This window comes from Colius striatus, chromosome 9, assembly GCF_028858725.1.
Source record: "Colius striatus isolate bColStr4 chromosome 9, bColStr4.1.hap1, whole genome shotgun sequence".
Lineage (NCBI taxonomy): Eukaryota > Metazoa > Chordata > Aves > Coliiformes > Coliidae > Colius > Colius striatus.
Genome location: NC_084767.1, coordinates 6,246,353 through 6,263,220, shown reverse-complemented (window position 1 = coordinate 6,263,220; position 16,868 = coordinate 6,246,353). Strand labels below are relative to the sequence as shown.

The following is a 16,868-nucleotide window of genomic DNA, read 5'->3' as shown; positions in this document are numbered from 1 at the left end:
AGATGCTTAAACGTTCTTTAACCCAGTTGATTTGGCTCGGGTTCTTTTTTCCTTTTGAATACACAAGTGAGACATTTTATATTTATCGCAAACAAAATCTTGTCTGTGTTCCCCTAGAAAAGTGCATTTTCTTCCTCTGTGTAATTCCAGTTGTTACAAATCGGAGAAGGTTTTGAAAATATGTCTTGGAAGGGATTAGCAACCCCCATCCCTCTAAAACGATCTGTTTTGTCTTCCTGGAAGCAAAAAACCCAGGAAGCTAGTCACTTGATCTCAAAGGCATAATGTGATGTTGTAAGGCTTTGACAGTACGGGGGAGGAGGTGGGTACGCGGTGTTCGCCCCCGAGCAGTGGGCTCCGTGCGGTCCGTGGGGCAGGCTGGAGGCGGCGGCGCGGGCGTTGCTGGACGGGGGCGGGGGGCGCTGGCCCCGCTTCAGCGGCAGGTGGATGCGGGGGTTCCCCGCTCTCCAGCGCTCTGGCTAAGGTCCGTATTAAATGGCTGCCTGCTTGTCGGGGCTGCCGGCTGTTTCACGGTTTTGCTGTTTATCATTTTAGTAGCCCTGCCATCTCTCGGGGGCATCGGCACCCCGCTTCCAACCCGCCGCTCCCCCAGGTGAAGCCTCATCCCACCGCCTCCCTGTCCACCCGCACCGCGGCCCTTCCGGGGGAGCTGCCTCTGCCTCTCCGGGCAGCTGCCCTCTGGCCCCGCACCCCTCCAGCTCCTTCTCCCAGGCCAGGGTGCCGCCTGTACGCGGGCTCGGGGCCGTGCACACCCGGAGCCCCCCCGGCAGTGAGAGGCGGCTGCCTCCGCTTTCCGCAAAGTGCAGGCGGCAGCGAGCCGGGCCGGGGGCGGCGGGGCAGGGCTGGGAGCTCCGGAGCGCCTCAGCCTCCTGCGTGCGGGACCGAGCTTTGACGGGGAGCGAACGAGCTTTCCCCCCGCCTCGCTCTCTGTGCAACACCCTCACCCATGTCCCTCCCTCCCACCACACGGGTTTAGGATTTTTTTTTTTCTTCTTCTTCTTATTCTCCTCCACCCTCCCTCAGCGAGTTAAATCTTTCTTTTGTTAATTGACGCCCCAAGTGTTCCCAATCCCTTTTCCCCGCGCATCCCGGGCCGGCCGAGGACGTGTGCACGCCCAGATCCGCTCGGTGAAGCAGCACAGATCCGCGAGGCCGAGTGGGTATGTGCGTGAGGAGGAGGTGGTGTAAAAGAAGCTACGACCACAAAGCAGATTTGCGAGGAATAATTTAACTCCGGTGTTTGTTGTTTTTCGAGATTTTGGGGTTTTCTCTCTTTTTTTTTTTCTTTTTTTTTTCTTTTTCTTTTTTTTTCTCCTGCTCAGGATTTAAATGTCACTCAAAGCATCCCCACATCAGCTTTCCGCTCGTCTCTGGTTTCTTCGGGAGCATTAATTGGATCACACGCTACATGTGAAGAGCCTAGGGTGTTCTGCCCACGAAGGTAAGTGGGCTTACGGACCTGCACCGAGTCTGGACGGTCCCTTTCGACTGCCTTTCAAGAGGGTGTTTTTCTTCCCCTTCCTCCCGTTCCCTGTGGTGAGGCTTAGCTCTACCTGAGGAACTTGCATCCCTGGTCGATATACGGGAAAAGCGCTGGGGGGGGGGGGGTTGGAAGCGGCGCCGCGGGGGCTTCACATTCGCCTCTCAACACCAGCAAGTGACCCGTGGTGGGGGCCGGCGGCGGCAACCCCCTTAGTCCCCAGTGAATCTGCCCCTGGAACAGCTCCCGGCAGCACAGTAAGGAAGAAACCAGCCTAATCCTCTTTCAAGAAAGTGTTCGTCATCATATTTTTTCTTTTTCTTTTTTTTTCTCCTCCGTGAGAAATACTGGAGGCGCCGATCTCTTCTCCTCCCCCACCGTCCGCCCCCGTGGCAAGCGCTGGTTCCTTTGCCCGCACCTCGCCTCCCTTCAGGCGCTTCTTTCCAGGGACCAAAAAGTTAAGCTGCCCCCTTCCCCCCGCACCTGCCTCTGGCACCGCACGTACGTTGTCCATTCCCCTTTTTAACCTATTCTCCCTCTGTCTAATCCGAGTCCGTCCTGCCTCCGCCCCCCCCCTCCCCCCTTTTAACTGGGTTGCTAAGCCGCTGTACCCTGCAACTCCTAAAACTTCTCTCCTTACTGGGATTTATATTCTATCCTAACAAATAGGACAACAAAAATATATTCGATCCTCCTGTGGATGACTCTCTTTAAAAAAAAAAAAAGAATAAAAAAACCATAATGCATTTCCTTCTTCCCCTTTAATTCCTTTTTTTTTTTTTTGACAAGGAAATTTGCTCCATCTCCAGCAGCAACCACTGCTCCTTTTGATGTTGTGGTACGCCGTGCGCATGCGCTTCACATTAGAATTACTGCACTGGCCAGAATAAGTTGGATCTCCTCTTCACTGAAACCTTAAATCATATCAAAAGCTAAAGGGATGCTGAGAGTCCGGAAAAAGGGTTACTTGGGGATTTGGTCATTCCCTTTAATAATAGCCGTGGTGTGTGCACAGAGGTAAGTGAGGAAGGTATCTCTTTTGCTTTACTTTGGATTGCACTGCATGCTGCTGCTGAGAGGAATGTACAGCTTGGGTCTGAGATATGAAGAATAATATAGTGTCATTCTTTTTTTCTCTTTCCTCAGTGTCAATGACCCTAGTAATATGTCCCTGGTAAAAGAGACGGTGGATAGACTGCTGAAGGGCTATGACATTCGCTTGAGGCCAGATTTTGGAGGTAATTTGACTGCTTTTGAATCGGAGAGGTTACATATCCAGGCTGTGTCCCTTTCGTGTGTGTGGTTTTTAAACGTGTTGTGGGTGCTGTTGCTTTGCGGGGGGGTGGGAGGGGGGGCGGTAGGTATTGCCATTTTCTCATGCTGATCGAAAGTTAAGCCCATTGTTGCTCATTTTTCTTAGCAGTGGATTCTCTTAATGCCATGCTTATATCTCTTACATATTTGTAATCGGTCGCTCATTTTGTGTGTGCGCTGGTACTTTATTAACCTGTAATTAAGCCCTCGTTTAGCCGTTGTTATCGAGATGCAAATCTCTTCAAGTTTACCCAACGTTTGTTCCTCTCAGCCTAATGTGCCTGTGATCACAGTTACTATTTTTGAGTACAAGATGTGCTGTTAACTGGTACAAAAATGTCATTTAACCCCCTGCGTGCTCCTACTTCGAGCAAGTTTGTTTATATCGGACGTGTTCGCTGTGGGTGTCCCGTTGCCCGCCCCCCCTCCCGTGGGCCCCCTGGCCGTCGTCTCCTGGGCTGCCCCTTTCGCCAAGGCTCCGGGCTGAGGGTGGCGAGGAGGGTCGTGGGCGCGGAGGGGCCTGGGTGGCGGGGGAGCCCCCCGCACCCCCTACCCCCCTGAATCTGGTGCCTGCCCTGGTGCCCTCTGCTCCGCGGCGAGGCGCGGAGCCCCGCGCTTAGCACGTGTGTGTGCGTCGGTTACATAAAGCCCCGCTACAGCTGGCGGGGGGCGCACGGGGGGAGCCCGGCGGAAGACTCGTTCCCCGGGGGGCGGTGGGAGCCCGCTCGGGATTGCTTTGGCCGGCCGGGGGAGGGACGGGGCCGGGAACGCTTTATGCTTTCTCCTCCAGACTTCGTGGTTTTGTTTAAACGTCGTTCTGTGCCTCTGCTTAGTGCTGCTAACTCTGTTAAGAACGAGTTAAGTTCTCGGAGATCACATTGCGGACCATCTTGTTGGTTTGCAGGTCCCCCAGTGGCTGTTGGCATGAACATAGACATTGCCAGTATAGATATGGTCTCAGAAGTCAATATGGTGAGTATTTCGGGTTTGGGGATGGTTGGTATCTGAAAGGGTGGCCGTCGCTTCCCCCGCCCCTGCCAAGGCGGAGCGGTGCCCGCGGGCGTGCGGGGACCCGGCGCGGCCTTCTGCTCCCGAGCGCCCGCCGGAGCGGAGCACGCCGCCTCCCCGAGGGTCGGCTTGGGAAGGGGGGGCGGAGGGTCGTGTTTCACCCCCGCGCTCCAGACGATGAAGCCGGGGTAGGCGGGAGCCTCGGGGCGAGCGGGCTGTGGCTCCTGCGGCAGCGCTCCCGAGGCGCTGCCCGCCCGCGTGGCCTTGCCGCGAGCAACGGCGCCCCCTGCCGGCCGCGCGCCCGCACCGCACCCCGCCGCCAGCTGGCCGCGCTGCCGCTCCGCGGGGCGCCCCGCGCACCGGCCGCCCCTGCACCGCGCGCCCTCCGCCTTCAGGTCGGGCCGAAACGGAGGTGAGAGGTTCGGACGGCCAGCCGGAGTTCGTGCTTTTATTGGTTTAATTTTTGCGGTGATGTTGAAGTAATTTGCCGGTTTGTCTCAGCTCTGCACTTTCTGTTAGGAAGAAGAAAAAGCGGTTTTTACTGCTGTGTGCCGAAGCTGAGTCTTTTTTTTTTTGTAGCCTGACTCTATTTTGAACATGATGGAGTTGATGATTTTGCAATTTTAGTTTTTTCAAGATGTCTGTGTCACTTCTCTAAATGGCTTGAACTGAGTGTGCTCAGATGCTGAACTTGTTCATGGCATAATATTTCAAAACTTTCTATATTTTACTTTTATTATCTGGGAGACTAATGAAGTGTGGAGAAAATTGGAGAAGTCTCAGATTATACCCTGGAAAATGCTGGTTTTGGTTTAGACTAAACTTTTCTAACGTTTACTTTTTCTTATTTGGAAATATTTGGAGTTGAGTTTTAAAGTTTTTAGCTCACATCTTACTTGGTTAAGGACACAGATTGTGGCCTAATACTCCTAGGACTTTATACAAGAAGGATAAAAAAAGGCACTGAAGCAACTGATACAAAATAAATGTGTGTCTGTGAAATATTTGTTACTAATGATAGAAGTTTATTGTTTGAAACAAACTTTCTGTTCTTGAAGAAGTTATAAGGAAATATCTTTCTAAATACAAATGTGGTTTTATGGATATTACTGTAATGATAACTTTCAAAATATTCAAATGCATCAGTTGAGTTAGCATCATTCTACTAGGAAAATATTGTTTAATGCCTCAGTGGAATGTTGAGGTTCTCAGAGGATACGCTGAATAAATTGGCAAGCATTTGTTTTCAAACTGGATGCATTGCTTGATGTACAGGAGGTCTTTTTAATGTAATTTGGCCTAATTTGAGGATGACGTTACTTGTGGTTGTACTGTGAGACTGGGAGGGCTTGGTGACAACAAGCTTGATGCTACTCTCTTCCAAGATACCAGGAAAATGGAACAATTTCTCCTTGAGCAATGTTATTTGTGACATAATTTTAAGTGGCTGAAATGGGCTTTCAAATTTTGTTTTGCTAAATTTGTAACTTAGTGTTTTACCTTCAGGAGCTTTAAATGCAAGGAAAGAAAATTGCATTGTATTTTAAACCACTTGCTTTTCATGAAAAAACATATGGATAGGAAAGATATGGACATTCAGAGTTAGTTCTTAGATAGTCATGAGCAGTGTGGGAAGGATGGGGGTTTACTCGATGGAACTGCAACCTACTAGGTCACTGTAATATCCTTGCATCTCTTCAAAACTGGAAGGTAGTGCTAAATATTTTTGGCTTCTTTTTTTTTCTCCTGTGAAAAGGAAAGATTGATCCCTGTGAAGCTTCTTTTCTTTGTTTCTTTCAATGATTTCTAGAAATCTAGTCTCCAGTTAAAGATGATTGCCTATCTGTGAAGTGACACAAACCAAGATTATTTCCTTAATCTGCTTAATTGCAAAATCTAATGTTACAGTTCACTTTACAATGATCTGTATAGCATAACAAGTACTAATGTACCCTGATAGGCCTGAAATAAATGAGAGGACATGCAAGCAGACAACAAAATACTGAATATACAATGCCTTGGCTTTCTTCTTGTAAAGTCCTCAGAAACTGAGGTATAAACCAGGAGGAATACCATTGAATGCTAGCTGATGAAAATCCCTCTGAGTTAGTGAGAAACACAGGAAGAAGATTTTGGGTTTATGAACCTATTTTTTTGAGCCATGGGCTTGTTGTTGCTTTGCCTGTAGTCATGGCAAACACCACTGACAAGATAAAGGCTAATCATTGCCTGGGGTCATGTATTAACATTAATGGAATCAAACTTTTGCCTTGGGAGGAAGGATAAATAATCGTAGTAATTTAGCTTGACTATTTCTGTTAATTCCAATGTTGACTTGAAAATTATCGTCCTTATATTTCTCCTCCAGTCTTGGTGCATTCCATCCACCATGTGCATTTATACTGTTCTACAGACAAAAGGCTTGTCTGCAGTGTCATACAGGACATGATAAGGTTCTTATTTTGAACAGAATTTCGAGTTGCTGTGTACAAAGTAAATGGGTGGTTAAGATGTTCACAAATATTATTATTAACTTCAAAGTCTCATGGAAAGATGATAAATACTTCACATCATAACAAACTCATAATGTAGCAAGTTTTACACCTGCCTTCCAAATATTTATTGTATGCAAGGTAATTGAGCCTGGAAGCTCTTTAACCTTTTGTAGTCAGAGACTTGAGTGGCATATATCTTAGTTTTCAAGAAAGCTTTCTAAGTTCTGGTGCTTGTGAATAGAATTCAGTCCAGCTCTGGGGAATGCACTGAATGCACACAAGAAGTGAGAGCTTCAGGCATATGTGGTTGTTGACAAGTGTTATGATTATTTAGAATCTTTTTTTTAAATTTTGTAGAGAAAAAAAAAGTATATCAGGTAATGATTTTATGCAGTACAGTAATGACTCTGGCTAATTCCACTCACCTTTGTGGACCAGGCACTGCAGTATTGTTGAGTGTATGCTTTATGCTAGTTACACTGTAGATTTTCTTCAAGTTTGTCTTATGGTTTCTCAATGGAAAACAAACATGGAGATATGTGAAAGCTATTAAAATGATTTTCTTGGACTAATTAATTTGATCTTATGTAAGATTAGCTGTATTGCAGTGAGTCTAATGCAATGTTTCCAGGTGTTTCTTACTGTAGTTGAATTTTCTTCTTAGCATCCCTCTTCTTAACCACTCATTTAAAAAATGTTTCCAGAGAGCCTAGCAGTCTTTTTTTAAAATTACCACTGCCAGCTGCAGTGTCACGTTTCCACAATTTGATCTTAGTTAATTATTGGAATAGACCCCTTGACAACACAGCAACTGAGACTGTTCTCTGTTCTTATTTTCTCTCTTTTCCTCCCAACAGTTCCCTCATAAACTGTTTTAAAAAGTTAGCACAGGTTCATTAAGTACATAAGTACATTTCCTTCCCTAGATACCACTGAAGGTTCTACCTGTGCTGTGCATTTGATCTATCTAAATAAGACATGAGGATTTCTATAGATAATGCTCATCACGTGGTGGTTTTCAATGTCTTAGCTTATTCCCTATTAAATAGGTCAACATTTTCTTTCATTCTCTTTCCTTGGCCTATGGCTAATCTGTGATTCTACTACAGGATGTCTTGAAAAGAGAGAGAAATATTTTATGTGTTTTGATTTTATTTTACCCTCAAAATAAACACTTTTTTGAGGTAATGGTTGTATATTAACTATAATTATTCATGCAGTAGGCCATTGGATATCTGCAAAGAAGAATCTGAACAGTTTATTTGAAGTGTTTGCTTGCTTATCATTGTGAAGATTTTTGGCATGTGAACTCAGCCTATGTCCATGGAGTTAAATAGACAGAATAGATTGGTTTGTCTTAGTGGAAGCCATTAGGATTGATTAAGTGCATAATCCTTCAATCAAGTGGGAGTTGGAGAAACAAGGGAGCTGTTATCTACCAAGGAAAGGTTTACTTATTCATATATTCAGAGTTTTACACAACAGGACCTAATAATTTCTAAGCTCTAAAAATAAAAAGGAGCTTTAAAAAATATTATGGTTTACTTCTCTATTCAGGGTATACTGGAGTTGTATGAAATACTAAGTATAATACTTTAGATCAGAATATTTTCAGTTCTAAAATAGTACAGGCACAGCTGTAATTTGCTGATAGGCCACTGGCTTTCAGTTGCAATTGATAAGAGACCCACTACTGGTTTCCTTCAAATCTCTCATGTTTCCTTGAGGTATTTTCAGTAGGGGACATTAACAAAGCTCAAGAGACACAGGTTTAGATTATGAGAACAACAGGAGTTGTGTGGCTACCTCTCAAGCAGTACCAATTATCTTTATGTGTGAGAAGTGAAGAGATGGCTTGTGATAAAAAGAAATGGGTATTAAATGGTAAGGAAATAGGTGGGCGTGTTCCAAATCGGGAAAACTCAGGAGAAAAGTCCTGGTAAGGAAGAACTGAAAGAGAAAATCATGAACCAGGAAGAAGTATTCTGTATACACTGATACAGGAGAGGTAAGGAAAATTATTCCTGTCAGCAATATCTTCTTTCAGTGATCCATTCTATCTGTACATGTTGCTGCACATGAATGATAGAGAGAATGAGACAGGACTACAAGTTCATTGAAAACAAAATATTAGAAATATTGGGAAGGTGTTGCTTCCCTAATCCTAAATATTTCCTGCTGCTAGAGTCCATTGGTTTTATTATTTCCCCTGTGTTATGGATAGACACGCTTCTTCACACAAAATTACATTTCTTAGTGGACAGTTTGAATTGGGCTCTCCCCAGTTATTGTACTTGTTTGCTGTTGACTCATAATGAAGTGTCCACAGAGACTCCTGTGAATGCAGAGCGGGTGTCCACAGAGACTCCTGTGAATGGAGAGCAGGTGGTGTATATTTTAGAAGAGAGAACTTTCTTTTCCTGAAAGCCCTGTTTCATCTCTTCCTTCAATTATTGCCTGGGATAACACCCAGAAGACCTTTCTGTTAGAACTGGAGTATGTTACATTAGCGGGGCTTTCCCTTTTTCGTCACTTCATGTCTGTAATTCAGGCATTTTCCTTTCTTAGCTTTAAGGTATGTGAAAACAAATAAGAGCTTCCATGTTCAAGCAAAATGTTTACCCTTGGGGATCAAAGTGAGTATTCCTACTGGTATACCACATAGGGATTTAAGGTTTTATGTTGATTTTGCTAGAGTAGATGTGGCCACAGTATGAAGTGATTTCTCTAGAGCATTTATGCAGGAATATAGTGAGTATCTACTTTTATAAGCCAGTTTAGAAGCAATAATATAGTACTTATATTTATGATGTGTATCTACATTCCATTTATCTAGAAGCATGATAGAATTCTTTTTGTTATTTTTTTAAGGTCAATATAAATGATTTGTTAATTGAATTGCACTTTTGGGAGGGCTACAGTGTTGCAAAACTTTAATCAGTAGAGATTTTGGTTTCATTGTTTGGTGGTGATTTTTCAAAGTGATTGCTTGCTTGGGCAGACCAGGGGATGGTTGTCAGTAATTTAAAGGGTGGTTTGTATAACTGAATTAATAATTATTGCTTTTTTTGTTTCTAGAAAGCCTTAACCTATAAATATTTAAGTAATTTGGATCCTGACATAGAAGAAAAGATAAATATATTTTCAATATGTTTTATGGACAGTGTCTTGGTGCTAAAGTGTGGGAATGAACACAAAGTGTACTTTGTTAGCTTCTGCTACAGGCTGCTTTATTTCATAACTTCTCTATTGAAAATCACATAAAATCTTTATAGATGAGCCATGTAGTAGAATGAAAGATTTTTATGTTGTGCTCTACAAACTTGTTACAAGTTTAAGCTGTTCCAATGGTCCTATTTGTGCTTCTTAGTGACTCTGAAATCTGTCAGTTCACCATGACTAAATCCTTATTATTCCTCCCTCCCTTTTTTATCTTCATCCTCTGTGTAGTCCTCTTGCAAGGTTTACAATAGAGCCTTTAGTATTCAACCATGTTGAAGTACAATCTTGTATGGTAAAAATTCTTTTATTTCTCTTGAAGAATTCTAGATTCTTTGTAGGCTTTTAGTGGTGAATGCAATATGTTTCTGCTAGTATTGGGATGAATTGGGTAAACAAGTTTTAGTCCTTTCATTTCAAAGGAGTATGTTCATCCATGAGGTAGTTCTTCAAATGCCTCTTCAAGTAATGGAAGATAGCATCCCATTTGTCTTTGGAGTTAAGAACTTCAGAAATAGTTGAGTGTCTTGAGTGACTAATACTGAAAAATTTGGTACTATAGGTATTACAAAAACAAATGAATGTGCATAATCACATTAAAACTGCGGGCATATTGTGGGTTGACAAAAAGATTGAAGACAGAAGCAACCTTTGTGCGATATTGTACTTACTCTTAGAATGCTTCAACAGGGATTCTTGTCCTTTTTCTTGACAACAGCACTATGTATGATAGACATATAATGGCTAATATAACATAAGCCTTCTAGGACTAGTGATAGAGTGGGCATATTTACAGTTATAGTCTTATCTCTGAGAAGGCCAGATGGTGAAGTAGCAGTGCTCTTGCTTTATAGGTTTTGCCTATGAAGATCTTTACATGCAAATTGTCTGGCTAAGTATTTTAGCTAATCAGTGCAAAGATTCTCCCAGAGTTGGGATCACATCAACTGCATATGTCCTTTTTATATGAGTTTTGCAAATAAGTATGTATTTACTTGCCAATCAAAACTAACATTTCTGTTTTAAATACAAAAAGACAGTTAACATTCAGGATGCAACTGAATGTAGAATTTGTAGATCATATTTAATGTAAGTTACCACTGGCTAGATAAAGCATTTAGAACATGAGGTCTTCCCATGTCTCCAGATTTCAAGAACAAGGGGATTGTGCTATTTTTGTCTATCTTGAGCTGCTTTTTGCATGTCTCTGTCAAGGTTAAATGCTATCAATTTTTATTCCTTAAATACTGACAGTGGGATTCCTTTGTTAGCTTCCAAGTGATAAAAATTTAACTACGTGGGACAAAAGGCAACCCTTTCTGAGAGATGCATTTTGCATTTCAAATATGTTCTGTTGTAGATATGGCAGTTCAGAGTAATTCCACTGATTTTACATACAGACAGGCCCCTGATTCATTGTGATTGTGCTGAAAGACAAAATCATCTCTCTACATTTTGAATAAGTAGAAGAAAAAGTTACAGGAAATTTGGCCTTGGGCAGGGGTACTATATTCAGTTACACTAATGAATTCACATGAAAAAAATCCAGCTGCTTGAAGTAGAAAGCCCTTGTTTCAGTGCCTGCTGTCTGGACTGTTTCTTCTTTAATGAATAGGTGTTTCCACTAACTAAACAACTGAAAATGCATTTAAACCCTGAGTTCTTCCTCTCAGTTGAGTGTCCTGATATTTGCTTGAATGTCTTCCTGTGGATGTGAGTTTTGAATTCTTTGCCTTGTAGTAACTCAGGTGCAGTGGGCCTCTATTCTAGATGGTTTATTAGCCTATGGGGATTGTGAGTGGAAGCATCAGACTGCAGAGGACCAGGAATAGTAGTCTTTCTTGAATTAACCTACAAAAGGCTGCCAACCTTCTCTACTGTTGCTGGAAATTTTTTTGAATTGCAGTAGGCATGACTTAAGCATGCCAGCTTTTTCTACCTTTTCATGAGAATTCAATATTGTAGACTTGTCTGAATGGGCTGAAGTAGGAAAAACAAGCCTGCTCATCTAGAAAGTCCATCTTGAACAGAAGTACAATGCAGGTATTTGGGAATTGGGAAGTTAAGTAGTCAAAATGGTAGTAACCATGTAAATGTAACATTTTCTAGTGGTAAGCCATTACAGAGAGTTTTCTTGACAAGTTCTTTTGGACTGACATAGGGGAAAGGGCTCTAATGTCCAAAATAATCTAAACGTTTCTTTTAACTGTGACCCTTGGGGAAAAGTCAGCAGAAAGTGTAGTTAAGTAAAGGTCATGCTAAAACCCATTTGGGATGAGAAGGTCTTCTAGAAAAGTTTGTGGGCTTTTATGTATGTTTCACATCTCTCATACAGAATGTTGATATATTTCGTGTATGTGAGAACCATGACTCTTATGATTTAGATTTTTTTGAACTCTTTTGACTATCTAGTCCTAATTTCTACTCTAGATTGACTTTTCCTTTATAAATGGAAGTAAGATAAAAAAAAAAAAGGTATATAAAAAGCCCCTCCACACTTCATTGCATCCTTTTTAGTAGAAGTAGTGAAATACTGTTAATGCCTGAGGATGTGTAAGGGTAAATATTTGTTATCATTTGTATAACAGTAGTCTGCAAGTTGTTGAGGTCCATTGTGTAATCCATATGTGTTTCTTTTGTAAAGTGTGGTTTTGAGTGAATAGGCCCTGCACTTCCAAAGGAGCTGTAGACCATAGTCAACAATTGTTTTTTTCTCTTTCAAGGACTACTGACCCAATAGGCTCTGTTGGCTCCCTCAAGGGTGTCAGAGTAACAATATTAATCCATATTTGACAAGATGTGCAGTGTAGGAGTCATAAAATTTAAGTAAAAAATAAAATTGGTTAAATAATTTAGCACTGTAACTCTTCTATTATTCCTTGTTACAAAGTGATGTGTGGCACATACAGGGAAGAGGAAAATGGGATTAAGAAAATACACACAACTTATTTACAAATTAAAAACCATAATTTTGCAACTAATTGCATCACACTCACTAATCATTTAAGTCCATAAATGACCAAAGAAGCCTTTTAATTAGTCTGAAATCTTCTTAAAATTTATATGAAAATGCAGCTCTGTTACTCTCTTTCGCTGATGTTTTGTAATGCAAGATGCTTTTAGAAGTTCCATCCCTAATAGTATTAGAGATGGAATGTTCATATCTTGTAGCATGTGCCACTTTATATTGCTCAGGATAAAATGCTTAACAACCTAAGTGGATAGGAAAATTACTTCTGAAATGAATTTCTTTTTCCAATGTTGAAAGGAGCTTTTTCAAAGGTATAGGAAAGTTTACAGAGTTAAGTGTAACCGAGACCTTTCCAAACAAGTTTCAGTCAAAAATATATTACTATAGCAGATCTATAAGTCCCTCAAATAGATTTGTAATGGAAATGCTACGAGAGCCTTAACTATAATCATTCTTGTTAGTGTAAATGCCTAGAAATGAATACAGTTTTCATTGATTTGCTATAATGTGACACAAGTGACCACTTAGCTAGAGTTATTATGGATTTCTCTGTAACTGACTGCATTAAAAGATGCAGTTAGAAACCCCACCTCCATGCATAGGCTCTGCAGAATGATTTTTTGAGCTCAAATCCCATGTGAGACTTGTTTTGAAGTCTTAAAGTGCGTAAAACTGATGCTGATTTTTCCACTGAGGCTATTTCTGCTCTCTTTTTACAGAAGTTTTGTGAGTACTTAAATGACTTGAAATGCAATGCAAGATGACTCCTATAAGATCTCAAACACAAAGTGTCAATGGGGACAGGGTGGTAGTCTTCAAAATTGTTGTGCAATAGGTGCTCTTTTGAAGTGAATGCATGTACTTGGCAGTTTTTAATGTCTGGAAAGTCATAAGACCTTGTGGGCAGCTTTGATTTAAGGATGTTGAAAAGCTTGATGAATTCAATCATAGGGAAGGCTGTACCTTTTTTACTTTGAATCTTGAGTCTGTACCATAACCAAAGGCACTGGTGAGGCAGCATTAGGAGGCTCACATGGTTCCTACCAGGGCCAAACTTTGTGCTTTCATAAATGGAAGACATCAGTTTACATCAGTATCTTTCTGGTATTTTTTTACTTTGAGTTAAATGAATAAAAATGGGCTTTTTTTGTTCTGACTTATGAAATGATCTTGGGTAAGGTGGATGGTAACACAAAGCCTGAAGTGTAGAATTAAATTTTTATTAACTTTTTAATTGAATTGTCTTTTTGAGAGCACAATGATGTATGAACTTTTGATGTGGTGCTTGACATTTTAGAGATAAACTTATGTGCTCCAATAACATGCTGACTGGATAAGTTTTGTTAAAGCATGAAGGGAGCAATTATTTAGTAAAGATTTGTAATCAGAGATTCCAATCAAAATTGCTGCACTTGTATGCAAAAGATTTTGGTTTAATCAGTTTTATGGGGAAACAATTGTTTTTCTAAGGCAGTGTTTCATGTTGTATGTAACTTAAATTGTCTCTTGAGATAAAGTTTTTGAAAGCAAAGAATGTGTGTATGAATTTTCTCATTAATTCATACCAAAGAACATTTTCCAATGGAGCATGTAGCACTGGTGACAGGTGAAGTTATTCTTTTTTTCTCCTCTATTTTTAAATAGTTTGTGTTTATTCCTTTCAGTATCTATTAGCATATATATTGGAAAAAACACATATAATTTTTTAAGACTGGGTATCTTATTTTTATGGTTAAATAATATATTGACTGCAGTGTACACAACCTCTTTATCTTTTTACATTTTAGGAACTAAAATATTATTTAGCTAGGAAGATTAATATTTCCACTTTTCTCAGTTTCTGTCTAATAAGATACCACAGCTTATTGGGGTTTAGTATGAGGTTTGTGGTTTTGTTTACTCTTCTCTGTCCGTAACCTGCTGTGCCTTTTTTGATGAATGACAGACGTAATTTTACAAGTGAATCCATGTAAGCTTCTGGCTGCTTCTCAGGAGTAAAATTGTTATATATCTTCTGAAAATTGTTCCTCAGAGCTCAGTGCTTTAGGAGCATTTTCTGTCAAAAGAAACATCACTGTCGTTTGGCTGGCATGGAGCCTGTTTCTACCTCCACCACTCCGAAGTTTATTATTTGGAACTGCAGGATGTAATATGAGAAGTGATGTGTTGTACCACAGCATGAAGATTCAGGTCAGATTAGTCAAAACTTTAAGTAGTATGAAGTAGTAGTAGTATGTAGCTGAATTTGTAGCATGAAGCTGAAATTGATCATTTGATCAATTGATCAAAATGACTGGCTAGATGAGGGAAGAACAGCAGATGTCATCTACCTTGACTTCAGCAAGGCTTTTGACATTTTCTCCCATAACATCCTCATCAGGAAGCTCAGGCAATGTGGCTTGGATGAGTGGACAGTGAGGTAGATCGAGAGCTGGCTGAATGACAGAGCCCAGAGGGTGCTGATCAATGGCACAGAATCGAGTTGGAGGCCTGTGGCCAGTGGAGTTCCACAGGGGTCGTTTCTGGGGCCAGTCTTGTTCAACATCTTCATCAATGACCTGGATGAGGGGACAGAGTGTACCCTCAACAAGTTCCCTGATGACACCAAACTGGGAGGACTGGCTGATTCCCCAGAGGCTGTGCTGCCGTTCAGCAGGATCTCGACTGGCTGGAGAGTTGGGCAGAGGAGCAACTCTCTGAGAGTTGGGTTCAACAAGGACAAGTGCAGAGTCCTGTGTCTGGGGAGGAACAACCCCCTGCACCAGTACAGGCTGGGGATTGACCTGCTGGAGAGCAGCTCTGCAGAGAGAGACCTGGGAGTCCTGACTGATAATAAGCTAAATATGAGCCAGCAATGTGCCCTCGTGGCCAAGAAGGCCAAAGGCATCTTGGGATGCATCAAGAAAAGTGTGGCCAGCAGGTCAAGGGAGGTTCTTCTCCCCCTCTGCTCTACGCTGATGAGGCCTTATCTGGAGTCCTGTGTCCAGTTCTGGGCTCCTCAGCTCAAGAGGGACAGGGAAGTGCTGGAGAGAGTCCAGCACAGGGCCATCAAGATGATCAGGGGACTGGAGCATCTTTCATATTGAGGAAAGGCTGCAGGAACTGGGGCTGTTCAGTCTGGAGAAGAGAAGACTGAGAGAGGATCTCATTAATAATTATAACTATATAAATGCTGGATGTCAGGAGGCTGGGACATCCCTTTTTTCTATAGTAGCTAGCAACAGGACAAGGGGTAATAGGATGCAGATGGAACATAAAGTTCCATTTAAACTTAAGAAAAATTATTTCACTGTTCAGATGAGGGAGCCCTGGCACAGACTGTCCAGGGAGAGTGTGGAATCTCCTTCCTTGGAGGTCTTCAAAACCCACCTGGATGAGTTCTTTTGTGACCTGATATAGTTGGACCTCCTTCTGTGGGTGAGTTGGACTAGATGATCTCTAAAGGTCCCTTCCAGCCTCTACCGTTCTATGATTCTGTGATTTGTATTACTCTTAAAGAACCACTGTGGTTTCATTGGAAGGGTTATAGGTTTAGTGGATCCTACCTTGGGAGAAAAGGAAGGAGTTAGGAATGTACACCAAGAGTTCTACAGTATAAATACATGACTTCATTATAGTTAGAATTCTAAATTTTGTTTGTTTTGAATGATATTTTGAATGGAAAGGAATTCTGTTTGGGTAGCCTTAATTTTGAAATAAAGGGGTGAGCCAGTTTTTGCATTTCATTAGTTAATGGGGAACTGAATATTAAATAGATTTTTATAGATTAATACTATTTATGCATTGTTAATACATAAATTAATGCTGTTTCATAGCTCAGATGATAAATGAGAGACTGCTTACTCAAGCTTGAAATCATACTGTTTTCCACAAATTGAAAAAATCATTCTGTATATCTGGGCAAAGCAGGAAAATAGTGTTTCAACCTATGCAACAGAATAGCCAGATTGAATTACTTGTGTATGACTCAGATTTTTTTTTTTTACCTCAGTCTTCTAACCTCAAAAATATATCCCTTAACCTTTCCTTACCTTTTTAAATTACACTAAAGATGAGGAAAATACAGTGGAAATTAAGTGATGATAGCTATTAAAGAAAAAACCCAAACCACAAACCCATATTCTTCTCTTAAAATAATGTATAACAAGATCACATTTCTTTAATAGCTGGTTTTTATTCCCTTAGGTCCAGTTGGAAAGCAGGTGACGAAGAGAAATACACAGTTCCATTTTAACTATACCATTTATTAGTCACAACTTTCATCTTATGTTAAAGCACCCTTAACAGAATCATCAGTCTGCTCCTGAATTGTCAGTAATATCACACATGGTTTTGAATTGGAAAAATTCATTTGCTTTGT

General features: G+C 41.4%; 1 protein-coding gene across 3 annotated transcripts in view; it reads left to right on the top strand.

Annotated features, from left to right (window-relative positions):
* The first annotated feature begins 2,441 nt into the window (after positions 1-2,441).
* The window catches only part of GABRB2 (gamma-aminobutyric acid type A receptor subunit beta2), a 141,768-nt gene continuing 127,341 nt past the window's right edge, over positions 2,442-16,868 (top strand). For all 3 annotated transcript variants that reach the window (XM_062002348.1, XM_062002346.1, XM_062002347.1), the window contains exons 1-3: positions 2,442-2,518; positions 2,648-2,739; positions 3,720-3,787. In XM_062002348.1, coding sequence (XP_061858332.1) covers positions 2,442-2,518; positions 2,648-2,739; positions 3,720-3,787 — 237 coding nt within the window. The remainder of the gene's footprint in view (positions 2,519-2,647; positions 2,740-3,719; positions 3,788-16,868) is intronic.